Below are 15,386 nucleotides of genomic sequence, written 5' to 3'. Positions count from 1 at the left end.
ATGTTGGTGAGGCTGGTCACGAATTCGACCTCAGGTGATCCACCCGCCTCGGCCTCCCAAAGTGCTGGGATTATAGGCGTGAGCCACCGTGCCCGGTCTCCTTTTTCTTATGCCATTCATTTAGTTAACTTCTGGAGTACTTCCATGGGACTATCCATCAAGACATCTTGCCTTCCCCTGGCTAAGAGTAAAAGAGAGGGTGGAGAGGGAACTTGAACCGAGAGGTCAGTCGAAATTTGTATCATGAGCACAGACACAAACAGAAATTAGTGGAATCTCGTTCATTGCCAACAATGTTGCCTGGATAAGTACTTCTAATTCCTGTTAGGCAGTCCCAATAGTATTGTTACTTTCTTATTCTTTCAGGGCTGGCTTTACCTATTTTTGTGAGGTATTCCACACACTTCTATAAATTCCGTTTTAGTTTAAATTAGCCTGTTTGTTTCTTTTGCTTGTAACCAAAGATCCCTAAGTGATAAAAATGTTTAATTTCCTGCTTTAGTTGATGCTACTTCTCAACTTTGTATTTTTGCTATTTACTTAAGAAAAGCTTGCACATAACAGTTACTATTAAACAAGCACCTAATATGTATAGAGGTGCTTTATATCGATAAACTATGTCTAGTCTTAAAACTCTGCAAGGTAAAAATCATGTATCAATATGATGAATTTTGGTAGAGTAAAAAACACTTTTTATAACTATAATTAAGGACAATTTGCAAGACTTTCTCTCCTATTGGAGTAACTAAATCCAAACCTTGTTTTTGAGGGTTCTCATTATGCAACCCAATTATTTTTATAACATAAGGGCAGTAAACAATACCTTCTATTCCCAGTTATTTAGCCCAGAGGTGGCACTTCCCAGAGGAAGGGAGGAGAGGTGGAAATCTCATAAGCCTGTGTCAGCCAACTCCAGCGAGACAAAGCTGTACATAATATAAAAGTACTTTACAAACCTTAAGGTAAATCACATTCGTTTTGGCATAAAAACAGCATGAAAGGAACCTTTCTGTCAAGTGTTCCCAGTGCATGCTAGTTACAATTCATAAAGCTCCCTCTGTTTTAGCACTGTATTCACATCGCTGGTGGTGACATATCCAACTGTGTTCAAGGACGGAGACCATTTTCTTCCAGTATAGCAAGAGCATGGAGTTATGCTTGAATATAGCCAAAACCTGGAAGACGTTAAACTACCAGCTTGGATGAAAATTAACCATCTCAAGTACTGAGGAACAAGCATGAACCTTTCTCAATCCAATCATCCTTCCTTATAATTGGCGGCAATAAATCTAAGGCTCCTATCTCCTGCTTTGTCGCTTTAAATCCTTTCTGGAAGGCGAAGACATATAAATTAACCACCATCCCTGCCGCGCGTATACAGCAGAGTCCTTTCCACCTCCAGATTCCCTTCCTCCCTCCGCCCCTAGCTCCATCGCCTGCAGGAGGAACACAGGGCTCAGCAACTGGCCCGAGCTCTGGTTCCCGGCGCCAGACGTCTGCGCGGTGCCCCAAACAGCTTGTCAAAAGGACCTCGCAGAGAGAGGTTCAGAGCTGTAGCTTTCCAGCGAGACTACCATGCAGACCCAGCTACGAAAACTAAAGCAAACGAGCTGAATATTCATAGCCAAAACCAGACCGCAAGACCCCTCTTCTATTTCAGCGGGGCGGGAGCGGAAGTTCGGGTGGGTCATAGTTCTCTAGTTCCGGTTCCCGGGCCGCATTCGGGACTAGAGTGCCTCTCTTCCGCCAGGCGTCCCTGAGGTCCCGGTGGTTTCTATTTCCGGGTGCGGCTTCTGTCATAAAGCGGAGACCTCCCTTCAAACGTGGCGTCGTGGGTTCTTTGCGCCTCGCGTGGGGTCAGCAAGCAAGGACGGGCGCGGGCGGGGATACTCAAAGCCAACAGCTGGAGCTAGCCTTCATGTCCCGGGCTTACAGTGACACGACTGAATCCTTAGAGTCGGCTAGCTTTTGAGCTCTCACGATTGGAGAGGAGGGGGTTTTCTGGTTCGCAGCTCGACAGGATCGCGTCCCCCACAGTCACGCTCTGCCCTGAGGTGCAGCATTTGACAAGTTACCCCCTCGCACATACCACTTCCACCCAGGTCCGAGTTAACTTTGTTATTAACCTTCTTGAGACTCCCCTCCGCCTCCACAACAGGTCTTTTTTCCCCAGTTCATTTTTGCCCTTGAGTTTCGAGTTTCAGATATTATGCAGAAAGTTTACCTTTAAGACTGAGCACGCATCTGATACCCTTCCTTCCGAAAAAGTTCATGCTCACGGGAGAGTTTGTGGGAAAAGTGAAAGCCAGTACACACAGGAAGCTATGGCTGAGCACGGGGCTCACATCACAACTGCTTCTGTAGCCGATGACCAGCCATCCATCTTTGAGGTGGTAGCACAGGACAGTTTAATGACAGCAGTGAGACCCGCTCTTCAGCATGTGGTCAAGGTAAGGTATTAATTCTTGGAAAAGCTTTAGGGACAACTGGGTAAAAACCAACGAATAATTTGTGCTTATTTGGTAGCCTAGCGTTTGAAATAGCCAATTTGCAAATAACTCGTATCCCATGACTTAAGAGTTATTGAGTCTCTGTTATGTGTAGAGACCTGTACTGAATACCCAGCATTTCAGGGTCCAAAAGTGACTTAAGACAAAATGTGTAGACTTTAGAGGAAAAGGGGGAATGTAAATAGAAGGTGTAGAACTTGTGTAATGGAATGAATTTTACTTACTGCTTTATTTTGCTTTAGGTTCTTGCAGAATCAAATCCCACCCACTATGGCTTCTTGTGGAGGTGGTTTGATGAAATCTTTACTCTGCTAGATCTTCTGGTCCAGCAGCATTACCTGTCTAGAACCAGTGCCTCATTTTCTGAAAACTTTTATGGCTTAAAGAGAATTGTAATGGGGGACACTCACAAGTCTCAGAGACTGGCTAGCGCTGGTCTCCCAAAGAAGCAGCTTTGGAAATCAATTATGGTCCTGGTTCTTCTTCCCTATCTGAAAGTGAAGCTGGAGAAGCTGGTTTCTAGCCTGAGAGAAGAGGATGAATATTCTATTCATCCCCCTTCTTCCCGCTGGAAACGATTTTACAGAGCCTTCCTGGCAGCCTACCCATTTGTGAATATGGCCTGGGAAGGATGGTTTCTTGTACAACAACTTCGATACATCCTAGGAAAAGCTCAGCATCACTCACCACTGCTGAGGCTGGCTGGAGTTCGGCTAGGTCGACTGACAGTTCAGGATATACAAGCTCTGGAGCACAAACCAGCTAAGGCCAGCATGATGCCGCAGCCAGCCAGGAGGTAAGGCCTTAACATTTCCAAAAGATCTTTAGTTAGTAAATTCTAAAATCTTATCCCAGTTTCGTGAAATTCACCTGTTAACTTTGTGGTATTGCATAAAGTCACAGAAAAGCTATTCCTTGTGTCCATAAAATAAGGACTGTCATCCTGGTAACCTTTATCATACTAGGTATACTTTATTTATTTATTTATTTTTTTGAGACGGAGTTTCGCTCTGTCGCCCAGGCTGGAGTGCAGTGGCCAGATCTCAGCTCACTACAAGCTCCGCCTCCCGGGTTCACGCCATTCTTCTGCCTCAGCCTCCCAAGTAGCTGGGACCACAGGCGCCCGCCACCTTGCCCGGCTAGTTTTTTTTTGTACTTTTTAGTAGAGACGGGGTTTCACCATATTAACCAGGATGGTCTCGATCTCCTGACCTCGTGATCTGCCCGTCTCGGCCTCCCAAAGTGCTGGGATTACAGGCTTGAGCCACCGCGCCCGGCCAACTTTAGTGCATACTTGCTATGTCCCAGGTTCTGTGCCAGGTGCTTTCTTTACGTACATTATCTTAATCCTCAACACAACCCAGTGAAGTAAATGTATTAGCTCACAGTTGAGGAAACTAAACCCAAGCAGTTAAGTACCTTGCCAAGGTCATGTAGCTACATAGCTAGAAGGTGGCAGAGCTGGGATTCAAGCCAAATCAATACAATTCTAAAGACTGTGCTCTGTGAGCCACTGCACCCAGCCTAAGACTGTGCTCTTAATCATATTGTTGTTGTGCTCCTTCTAGTTCATATTTATGTTCTCCTACAAGTTCAAATATATACTTTCCTCAATACTGCTAAGTTTTTTGTTAAGTGAATTTTTTTTTTCTGGATCACTATCTTCCACTAAAAAAAAGGGAGGAGATTTATATAATAAAATTCTCTACTGATTTCTCTTTCAAAACACAAAACCAAACCCTAATCATTTGTTACTAAAAACAAAGCTTAGCTCCTATGCCCCTAAAATACTGTAAGTTAGAAGGAATCATTTAGAATAGATCCTTAAGGAGATAGTCTACCAACCATTCAGTCCCAGTGATTCTGATGAAAAATGTAAGAACTGCATTTATGTTAGTCACTTTGTAATTATACCTAAATAAAGTTTCTCTCTTTGCCTCCTTGTTCTTTTCTCCCAACAGTGTTAGTGAGAAGATAAAGTCAGCTCTGAAGAAAGCTGTGGGGGGTGTTGCCTTATCCCTGTCTACTGGCCTTTCTGTGGGTGTATTCTTCTTACAGTTCCTTGACTGGTGGTATTCATCTGAAAATCAAGAAACCATCAAGTCATTGACTGCCCTGCCTACTCCACCACCACCTGTACACCTAGACTATAACTCTGATTCTCCCCTCTTACCCAAAATGAAGACTGTGTGCCCACTGTGTCGTAAAACCCGGGTGAATGATACTGTTCTTGCCACCTCTGGCTATGTGTTTTGTTACCGCTGTGTGTTTCATTATGTGAGGAGTCACCAAGCTTGTCCCATCACAGGTTATCCAACAGAAGTACAACATCTGATTAAACTCTACTCCCCCGAGAACTGAAAAGGAATTGTGTCTTATCCTCACAACAAAAGTATTGAGCTATAATGCCACAGAGCTGGTTTCAGTATGGTACTGAGTTGACACTTCTCAGCCTCAATTCATAACTATATGAACTTTAAATGACTATATGGATTTCTTTAAAAGGATATGCCCATTTGATCCTAACCTTTTAGCCTGCTCTCCAGAACCCTACTTACAGTTGACCAAACTGCTTAAAGTAGAAGAATCAGGACTGGCAGGGGATATGAGGGCCAGTGTAGAGATTAAACAGAATAATGAGTACACAAGTTTTTGTGTATCCCTTTCCTTAAAATATAAGAAGTACAGAAGCTCTTGGGAAAAACCCAGGTTAGACTACATAAAAAATAAAGTGAACAGTGAGTTGTTAGCAAGCCTTTTTAGAAAAGAAAGCATTTACTTGCCTGTCTGTAAGGTGGAAATTTCATCAGTTTGCAAACGATAAGAAATGTAGACCTGCTCTTGATAGAAATGCTTAGAAACACTTTGGCGGGGGGGGGGGGGGGAAGCTCCTTCCATATACTGTGACCCATTTGTTAAGTGACATCTATAGTTTATCAGCTTTTAAGGATAAAAAAGGACATCTTAAAAGTTGGATATTTAGGATATTTAAGGATATTCCTGTATGAGCTCTCCATATCTTTCTTGAGAAACTGGTTAAAAAAGGAATAGGGGTTGAGTGTTACAAAGAGACTAGTCTGAAAATTCCTGTATAAAAGCAAAGCTAACAAGCAATGAAGATGTGAAGCAAAATACTAATCTAATTGTAGTAAAGAAAGGATATTTTAATAAGTTCTTTCTGCTTGCTGTTAAGAGTTTGCTAAACTGTCATGAATTATTCTGGTTATTACTAAAGTTTCTATGAAACACTTAAGTAGATTTTAAGAATAAATGTTTCTGGAAAAGAACTTCCATGTTGTTATGATTTTGTGGAAATGTAAAGATTACTTGAGGTGTGTAAAATAAATTTTTCATTCAGACTACTGTTGACTTTTTGAGGTGTTTTTATATTGACGTTTTGCCAATTCAGTTGTTGGAACAAAAATCCTCTGCTCCAACAATAAGAATTCAGCCTCATGCGAAATACCTTGCATCAACTTAAACACTTAAGTTGCCTATGTAGGAGCATTTATGGCATTGGATTGGCAGGCTGGTGAAAACATGGTTAAAAAAAAAATCATCACTAGAAGAGGAAGGACGAAAATGATTTTTGAGAGCCTCTGCTGACATAGGTGTTTTCCAATACTTTAACTCATTTTACCAATTCAAAGCACATTCTCTGATAGCACAGAGGTGATAAAGCTAAAACTTTAAATAGAATATCCCATGGATTTTAACATTAAGGCATTTATGATGTTAGCTGAGATAATAAAAAAAAATTTAAACTTTTATATGCCATAAGAAAAGTGTAATGGATTTTAAAATTCTCGTTAAACCTCAAAATTTTTACTAAAGCAAATATCATGGTTAATTAAACATTTTTTTTTTTTTATTTTTTTACTGAGACAGAGTCTTACTCTGTTGCCATGGCTTGAGTGCAGTGGCGTGATCTCAGCTCACTGCAACCTCCACCTCCTGGTTTCAAACAATTCTCTCACCTCAGTCTCCCAAGTAGCTGTGATTACAGGTGTGCGCCACCACACCTGGATGATTTTTGTATTTTTAGTAGAGGCAGGGTTTTGCCATGTTGGCCCGGCTGGTGGAACTCCTGACCTCAAGTGATCCGCCCGCCTTGGCCTCCCAAAGTGCTGGGATTACAGGCATGAGCCACCGTGCCCAGCCAATTAAATGTTTTAAATACAGTAATAAGTGAATAATAGAATTGAGCCAGATTCAAGATTGAAATGATGTAGTCCTCCGTGAAGAATTCAAAGCAAGATTTTTCATCTCAACCTAAGAAGGAAAACATGAGTATCAGTAATTCAAACGAACATAAAAGAAACATCTTAAACATGATAAAACCAGTGTCCAAACAGGATACAACACACCTGTGTGGAAAAACCACAACCAGAATCAGCTCAGAGAGAAGATTAAGAGATCATACCCTGGTCAAAGCCAACATTGAAGCAATGGCAATACCAGGTCAGACTACTTCACTCATCATCGCATCGCTGCATTTCATCTTGTATTACCTAAGAGCAACCCACTGCCCTAGTTTCACATCCAAGAAAACACAGGCTTACCTATGAGAAAAATAAAGCCTTCTATTCAGGTAAGTTTCAACCATGGGTTTCTAATTAATATTTCTTTTCTTTTTTCTTTTTCTTTTTTTTTTTAAAGACAGGGTCTTACTCTGTCACCCAGGCTGGAGTGCAATGGCCTGATCATGGCTCATTGCAGTCTCAATCTCCCCAGGCTCAGGTGATCATCCCACCTTAGCCTCCCAAGTAGCCGGGCCTACAGTCACAGGCCACCACACGTGGCTAATTTTTGTACTTTTTGTAGAGACAGGGTTTTACCATGTTGGCCAGGCTGTTCTCAAACTCCTGGACTCAAGCAATCCACCCTCTTCAGCCTCCCAAAGTGCTTGGATTACAGGTGTAAGCCACCATGCCTGACCTGTTTTCAATTAATATTTATTTTTATTTTTTATTTTGAGACAAGGTTTCACTCTGTCAACAGGCTGGAGTGCAATGGTGTGATCATGGCTCACTGTAGTCTCAAACTCCTGGGCTCAGGCGATCCTCCCAGGTGCATGTCACCACCCCTGGCGATTTTTCAATTTTTTGTAGAGACAGGGTCTTGGTATGTTTCCCAGGCTGTTTTCAAACTCCTGGCTTTAAGTGATCCTCCCGCCTTGGCCTCCCAAAATCCTGGGATCACAGGCTTGAGCCTATAAGCCTACCCTTAGCCTAGTTCAAAAGCAAAAGCTTTAGAAAATATATTTTCTTTTCTTTTTTTAAAATTTATGTCCTTTTTGTAGAGACAGGATCTTGCCCTGTCACCTAACCTGGAGTGCAGTGGCATGATCATGGCTCACTGTGGCCTCAAACTGCTTGGGCTCAAGCTATCCTCCCACCCCAGCCTTCTGAGTAGCTGACATCTTAGGTGAGCACCACCACACCCAGGTAATTAAAAAAAAATGTTTGTAGAGACAGGGTCTTGCTATGTTGCCCAGGCTGGTCTCAAACTGCTGGGCTTAAGTGATCCTCCCTCTTTGGCCTTCCAAAATGCTAGATTACAGGTGTAAGCCACTGTACCTGGCCTAGAAAAGATTTTTTTTTTTTTTTTGAGATGGAGTCTCACTGTTTCCCAGGCTGGAGTGCAGTGGCACAATCTTGGCTCACTGCAGCCTCTGCCTCCTGGGCTCAAGCAATTCTCCTGCCTCAGCCTCCTGAATAGCAGGGACTACAGGCATGTGCCACTACGCCCAGCTAATTTTTGTATTTTTAGTAGAGACGGGGTTTCACCATGTTGGCCAGGCTGGTCTTGAACTCCTGACCTCAAGTGATCTGCCAGCCTTGGCCTCCCAAAGTGCTGGAATTACAGGCATGAGCCACTACACCCGGCCTAGAAAAGATTTTCTACTAAATTTCTTTATAAATTCCAGTTCATTTAATATGCAATTTGATTTATAATTCTTCTGCCAAAAAAGATTAAAATTACAGTCATAAAAGTTTTTAAACCAGAATCTTCTTTTTTTTTGTTTTTCCCGAGACGGAGTCTCACTCTGTCGCCCAGACTGAAGTGCAATGGCCCGATCTCGGCTCACTGCAAGCTCCACCTCCCGGGTTCACGCCATTCTCCTGCCTCAGCCTCCCGAGTAGCTGGGACTACTGGCACCCACCATCACGCCCGGCTAATTTTTTTTGTAATTTTAGTGGAGACGGGGTTTCACTGTGTTAGCCAGGATGGTCTCGATCTCCTGACCTCGTGATCCGCCCGCCTTGACCTCCCAAAGTGCTGGGATTACAGGTGTGAGCCACCGTGCCCGGCTAATCTATCTGAGGAGTCGAAGAACCCAGAGAGGCTATGATTTGCCAAAGATCCATAGGAAATTAACTGCAGAGCTAGAAAGAGAACTTGAGGTATGATTACCAGATTTATAGTTTTTCTGTAACAACTAAATAAAAGGTTCAATTTCATTTCTCTTTAGGGTTCTACCTTTAGATTTACTAATGAGGAAGGACATGGAAGATAAAGAAAGCAAGGTGAAGCATGGGTAATTCACAATCTGAAAAATCAATTTGTGAATGAAAAAGCTGACCTCCACTCCACTCCACTCCACTCTCCACTCCACTCCCTCACTCTGTCGCCCAGGCTAGAGTGCAGTGGTGCAATCTTGGCTCACTGCAACCTCTGCCTCCTGGGTTCAAGTGATTCTCCTGCCTCAGCCTCCCGAGTAGCTGAGACTACAGGTGAGCACCACCATGCCTAGCTAATTTTTGTATTTTTTAAGTAGAGATGGGCTTTCACCCTATTGGCCAGGCTGGTCTTGAACTCCTGACCTCGTGATCTGCCTGCCTCAGCCTCCCAAAGTGCTGGAATTATGAGCATGAGCCACACCGCGCCCGGCCTCTTTATTTTATTTTTTGAGACGGATTCTCACTTTGTCACCCAGGCTGGAGTGCAGTGGTGCTATCTCAGCTCACTTTTGCCTCTGCCTCCCAGGTTCAAGCAGTCCTACTTCAGCCTCCCAGGTAGCTGGGATTACAGGCATGCACAACCAGGCCTAGCTACTTTTTGTATTTTCAGTAGAAACGGGGTTTTGCCATGTTGGCCAGGCTGGTCTTGAACTCCTCACCTCAAGTGATCTGCCCACCTCAGCATCCCAAAGTGCTGGGATTACAAGCGTGAGCCACCCCACCTGGCCTCTCCAGACTTTCAAAATGATATTGTCAGTATCTAAAAATTCTGGGGCCACCATATACTGCCTTCAGCCATCTCTCAACATCCATAGACTGATATTCCCTAGTTAAAACTGACAGCTGTTGGTCTGTGTTCACCATTCAGCAACTAAGCTCCATAAAGAGGAAAAACTAGGTTGGGCACAGTGGTTCGCACCTGTAATCCCAGCACTTTGGGAGGCTGAGGCAGGCAGGTCACCTGAGGCCAGGAGTTCCAGACCAGCCTGGTCAATGTGGCGAAACCCCATCTCTATTAAAAATACAAAAATTAGCTGGGCATGGTGGTGGACGCCTGTAGTCTCAGCTACTTGGGAGGCTGAGGCACAAGAATCACTTGAACCAGGGAGGCAGAGGTTGCACTGAGTCGAGACTGTACCACTGCATTCCAGCCTGGGCGATAGACTGAATCTCTGTCTCAAAAGAGGGAAAGTAACTTACGAAGTGCCTGTTACACAAGGGTTATGCTTGACTTTTTAACTTATCATCTACAGGTGAAATGAGTACACATTAGAAATAAGAGACTGGGCGCGGTGGCTCATGCCTGTAATCCCAGCACTTTGGGAGGCCAAGGCGGGTAAATCACCTGAGGTCAGGAGTTCGAGACCAGCCTGGCCAACATGGTGAAACCTGTCTCTACTAAAAGTACAAAAGTTAGCAGGTGCCTGTAATGCCAGCTACTCAGGAGGCTGAGGCAGGACAATAGCTTGAACCTGGGAGGCGGAGGTTGCAGTGAGCTGAGATTGCACCACTGCACTCCAGCCTGGGCGACAAGAGTGAGACCCTGTCCCAAAAAAAAAAAAAAAAAAAAAGAAAGAAATAAGAAAACAGAGGCTGAGAGAGCTTAATAATTTAAATAAATCTGCCAGAAATAATGAAACTTGTGAGCAAAGTCAAGCTCTGAACCAATGAGTGCTGACTCTAAAAGCCACGTTCCTTTTGGCAGACAATACTGCTATCTCAGTGGGCCTCCTGCCTCCAGTTTCTCTCCCATCCAATGTACTTTGAATCTTACAAACATACTAACCCTTATATATGGAGGTATGATTAAGTCATTACTCACTACTCACAAGCATTCAATTGCTCCCCATAGTCTAGGAAATAAAGTCCCACGACTTTGTTTAGCAATCAAGATGTTTCAAAACAGACCCAAATTTATCCTTAAATACACCATAAATAAAGCAAACATGTCTTTTGTTTGTTTGTTTTTCTGAGATAGAGTCTCGCTCTGTCACCCAGGCTGGAGTGCAGTGATGCAATCTCGGTTCACTGTAACCTCAGCCTCCTGGGTTCAAGCGATTCTCCTGCCTCAGCTTCCAAAGTAGCTGGGATAACAGGCATAAGCCACCATGCCCAACTAATTTTTGGATTTTTAGTAGAGACAGGGTTTCGCCATGTTGGCCAGGCTGGTCTTACCTGACCTCAAGTGATCCACCTACCTTGGCCTCCCAGGTGCTGGGATTACAGGCATGAGCCACTGCACCTGGCCTTCAAACATATCTTACAGTCTAATCAACCCACATTTTCCTTAGTCCTCATATTGGCTCTATTTGACCTTATGCCCTCCATCTACAAAGTCTTTTCCCCTCTGTAGAAATCCTTTCTATACTTCAAAATCCTATCCCTGCAGTTTGCAACCCTCCAAAATGCCATCTTTTGCATGAAGCCTTTTTTCATCAATCCAACAGGAGGTACCTGTCCTCCTTCTGAATTATGAAAGCACATTAATATCTGTTTTCTGGTACCTATTTCACTTTGTATCTTAAGATCCAGACAGCCAGCCTACCATGTAATTCAAGATCTTTACAAGTCTAATCCCTCCCTATCTGCTCCATCATCAGCTGGGCAAACCTCCCAAGTGCTCCAGCCACATGAGGGCAGGTACGCCTTCCTAGTTCCTGGAGTGCCTTCTCCACCCCTTTCGATGGGGGAGAAAACCTAAGTATACTTTTTGTTTGTTTGTTTGTTTTTTAAGATTTTTAACATTTATTTGGATTCTTAGTTTGTGGGAAAAGAGTAAGATAGTCACATCTAGACTGTTACATAGTTCAAGCTTTTTAAGGGGGATATTTAAACACAGAGCATATAAATTTAAAATGCTGTATAGTTACCATAAAATAACAGCAACGAGAAACTAGCACTGTTCTACCTGTCTTCTCCCCATAACTCAGGTGTGGGATTTGCCTTATTACTCAAAAAACGGGTCAAGAGTAATCATCCCAAGTTTACGCTGAAGGGGGTGAGATGACAGCCAGAGATTAAAAGCTCACACATCCATAAGCAAGGTCCCAGTCAGGCATCTGGAAGGGCAAAGGGACGGCTCTGTGCTGGCTGAGTAAAAGGCGCTTTCGTGGAGGGATAAATACCCACCCTAAGTATACTTTTTAAACTTCACTCAAGACCGGGCGCGGTGGCTTTCGCCTGTGATCCCAGCACTTTGGGAGGCCGAGGCGGGTGGATCACGAGGTCAGGAGTTCAAGACCAGCCTGGCCAACATGGTGAAACCCCAACTCTACTAGAGATACAAAAATTAGCCGGGCATGGTGGTGTGCGCCTGTAATCCCAGCTACTTGGAAGGCTGAGGTAGAGAACTGCTTGAACCTGGGAGGCGGAGGTTGCAGTGAGCCGAGATCGCGCCACTGCACTCCAACGTGGGAGACAGAGCGAGACTCCCGTCTCAAAAAAAAAAAAAAAACAAAAATAAGCTTTACTCAAATATCACTTTCCGTTAAATGTCCCTAATTACTTCAGTCATCCCCCCTTCTCTCACAGCACTTTCTTCAACCACAGCACGCATCACAGGCCAACTACTCACCAGTTCACGTTTTCCGCCCTCACTCCCACTTGCCCAATCACAGAGTTCCTAAAGAACCAGGACTATATTCTACTGGCCTTTGTAGCCACTGCACTCGGAATGGTGCCTAGTACACAGGAATGAGCGACTGTTCCTACTAAACCCTAAGCTCCTAGATTATAAAAGCATGAACACGTTATAAATCCGACTTACCTCCAACATTTCACGTAGGTAAAGACCATACCTCAAGCACCTCCAAGCCCTCATTTCCCCAGCCTCTACCTCATGGCGCTCTGCACAGCCATCTGCGCACAACCAGTGCTTACACACAGGAGGCCCTCAAAATAATACTAACAATCTAAGGTCCAAATCTCACGAACTCCCGGGAAGACAGAGCAAGGCCAGAGCCAAGGCTTGAACCAAACACCCAGGCAGGGGTCTGCAACCCGCTTTTTTAACTCGCAAAACTCCTACGACCTGGACTGTCTCAGGGAGCCTGTTCTGGCCTGAGGAGGATGAAGGTAGCCAAGCTCTCCAGATTTCAGTCCCAGGTCAAACATGTTTCCCGCGTCCCTCTCCTCTGCTTCTCCGGCCCGCTCTGGTCTTACAGCCTACCGTGGCTCTCGCCGAACAACCAATCCCACGGCGGACATCGGGTCACGTGGGCGACCCTGAGGCGTGGCTGGTGCGAGGAGCAGCCAATCGAAGGTCGAGGCGAACGTCAGGGGTGGAGCGGAAGCGATGGCGGACGCATCTTTTTCGTCGTCTCTTTGCGTCGCTATTTCTACCCTGAGAGTTAAGCCAATCGCTTTCCAAGTTCTGAGCAATTCTCTCCGGCCCCCTCCACAATTCTCCGCCCTCGGCAGTCGGGACGACTGTTAGGCAGAGGGATTTCGCCAGTACCCTGTTTCGTAACTGGGAATGAGCATCTGAGGCAGGATTATAGTAGTGTGTGTGTGCCCTGGGATTGCGGGAAGAAATGGTTTTGGGTTTTTGTTTTTGTTTTGTTTTTGAGACAGGGTTTCACTCGAGTCGCCCAGGCTGGAGTGCAGTGGTGCGATCTCCTCTCACTGTCACCTCCGCCTCCCAGGCTCAGCGATTCTCCTACTTCAGCCCTACGAGTAGCTTGGATTACAGACAGGCGTCACCACTCCCGGCTAGTTTTCTTTTTTTTTTCCCCCCGAGATGGAGTTTCTGTCGCCCAGGCTGCAGTGTAGTGGCGCGATCTCGGCTCACTGCAACCTTCTTCTCACAGGTTCAAGCGATTCTCGTGCCTCAGCCTCCCAAGTAGCTGGGATTACAGGCACCCACCATCATGCCCGGCTAATTTTTGTACTTTTGTAGAGACGGAGTTTCACCGTGTTGGCCAGGCTGGTCTTGAACTCCTGACCTCAGGTGATCCGCCCGCCTCGGCCTCCCAAAATTCTGGGATTACAGGCGTGAGCCACCGCGCCCGGCCTCAACTGTATTTAGATTATACAGGGGGGCAGAGAGTGAAAGCAGAGAAAGCTATTGCAATGGTCCAAGTGAGAGCTAATAGGAGCTTAAATTAGACCGGCAGTGGAAATAGAGGAGTGGCATATGAAAGGCGAATGAGGATTGTGATGAATGTTAGATAGGGATGGGTAGAAGGACACGAAGAAACAAAATGGAGAGTCTTCAGTACCAGACCCACTCAAGGCCTCTTTCGTTCGTTAAGGATTGGAGAGATTAGACAGTGAAGACAATGTGCCTTTGCGTGTGCTATTTCTTCTACCTGGTTTATCTTTCTCCCATCTATCTCCCTTTCTCTCAACCTGTTGCCTTCTTTCTTTTTTTTTGAAATGAAAGGTCTCACATATTTTTTACTGAAGCCAGCCAACCAACGCGTTCATAACAGATTCAGAGAGTAAAAATATATTCCCAATAAAAATATTCAACTCCCCAGATAGTGGTGACATTTTCAGCTTGATATGGTAATGTGATTGTGACCGTCAGACAGCATAAATATATGTGCCATTTCATGTGCAATTCCTTATAGACCCACCTTGGTTCTTCTCCAATGTCTCCTTTTGGAGTTTTACCTGATGTTATTATCGATTTTCATCCAAATCCACTGGAGAATGGGACGATTTTGCTTTTGTTTTTTTTGCCAGGAATCACTTAATCCTGAAAGTCTTGTGAGAAGACATGGCAAGAAGCAGAGTCAAGCACACACCATGATGGCAGAGAAAGGAAGAGAGGGGCCAACCTGTTGCTTTCTTACTTACAGGTTCCAGCCCACAAATCATCTCATTTAGGAAATCTTTTCTGATGCTCACTCATAGTTATTGTCACTCCTAGGACACCTAGAGAACACTGCTCATACATTGCAAACTCTCCAGAGTGGCACTGGGGTGTAGTGGTCATGTATGTGGACTATTTTGGCAAGTAACTTGAATTCTTTGTTCTTCAGTATCACTATTTGTAAAAAGGAGGATAATAATAGCATCTACCTGATAGAACTGTTACAAGATCAATGACAACAATGCCTAATACATAGAGTGCTCAGTCAATGTTATCGTATATGTTGTACTGCCATGAGTTGCTTAGTACATGTTTTCCCTCTTTAGGTTGTGAATGATCTCAGCTCAGCTTACTGCAACCTCCGCCTCCTGGGCTCAAGCGATTCTCCTTGCTCAGCCTCCCAAATAGCTGGGATTTCAGCGTGCACTACCACACTACCACACCGGGCTGATTCTTACATTTTTAGTAGAGATGGGGTTTCACCATGTTGGCCAGGCTGGTCTCGAACTCTTGACCTCAAGTGATCCACCCACCCACCTTGGCCTCCCAAAGTGCTGGGATTACAGTCGTGAGCCACCGAGCCCAGCCGGGATG

The 15,386-nt window shown here is 44.7% G+C and overlaps 1 protein-coding gene, 1 long non-coding RNA gene and 1 other non-coding gene across 3 annotated transcripts; 1 reads left to right on the top strand and 2 right to left on the bottom strand.

The window, feature by feature from the left end:
* Positions 1-1,785: 1,785 nt before the first annotated feature.
* PEX12 (peroxisomal biogenesis factor 12) lies at positions 1,786-4,874 on the top strand. The gene is given in 5 exon segments (XM_025362433.1): positions 1,786-1,946; positions 1,949-1,999; positions 2,002-2,450; positions 2,753-3,306; positions 4,472-4,874. Coding segments are annotated over 5 exon segments (1,482 nt in total). The 5' UTR covers positions 1,786-1,918; the 3' UTR covers positions 4,872-4,874.
* Positions 4,875-6,350: 1,476 nt separating this feature from the next.
* Positions 6,351-13,126, bottom strand: LOC112609547. The gene is made up of 2 exons (XR_003116213.1): positions 12,741-13,126; positions 6,351-6,782 (listed from the first exon to the last, which is right to left on the bottom strand). It is a non-coding gene; the product is annotated as an uncharacterized LOC112609547 (long non-coding RNA).
* LOC112610473 lies at positions 6,904-6,998 on the bottom strand. Its single transcript, XR_003116371.1, has one exon. It is a non-coding gene; the product is annotated as a Z30 small nucleolar RNA (small nucleolar RNA).
* Positions 13,127-15,386: the final 2,260 nt, after the last annotated feature.

This window comes from Theropithecus gelada, chromosome 16, assembly GCF_003255815.1.
Source record: "Theropithecus gelada isolate Dixy chromosome 16, Tgel_1.0, whole genome shotgun sequence".
In the NCBI taxonomy this organism is placed as follows: Eukaryota; Metazoa; Chordata; class Mammalia; order Primates; family Cercopithecidae; genus Theropithecus; species Theropithecus gelada.
This window is presented reverse-complemented; position numbering and strand designations above follow the sequence as displayed.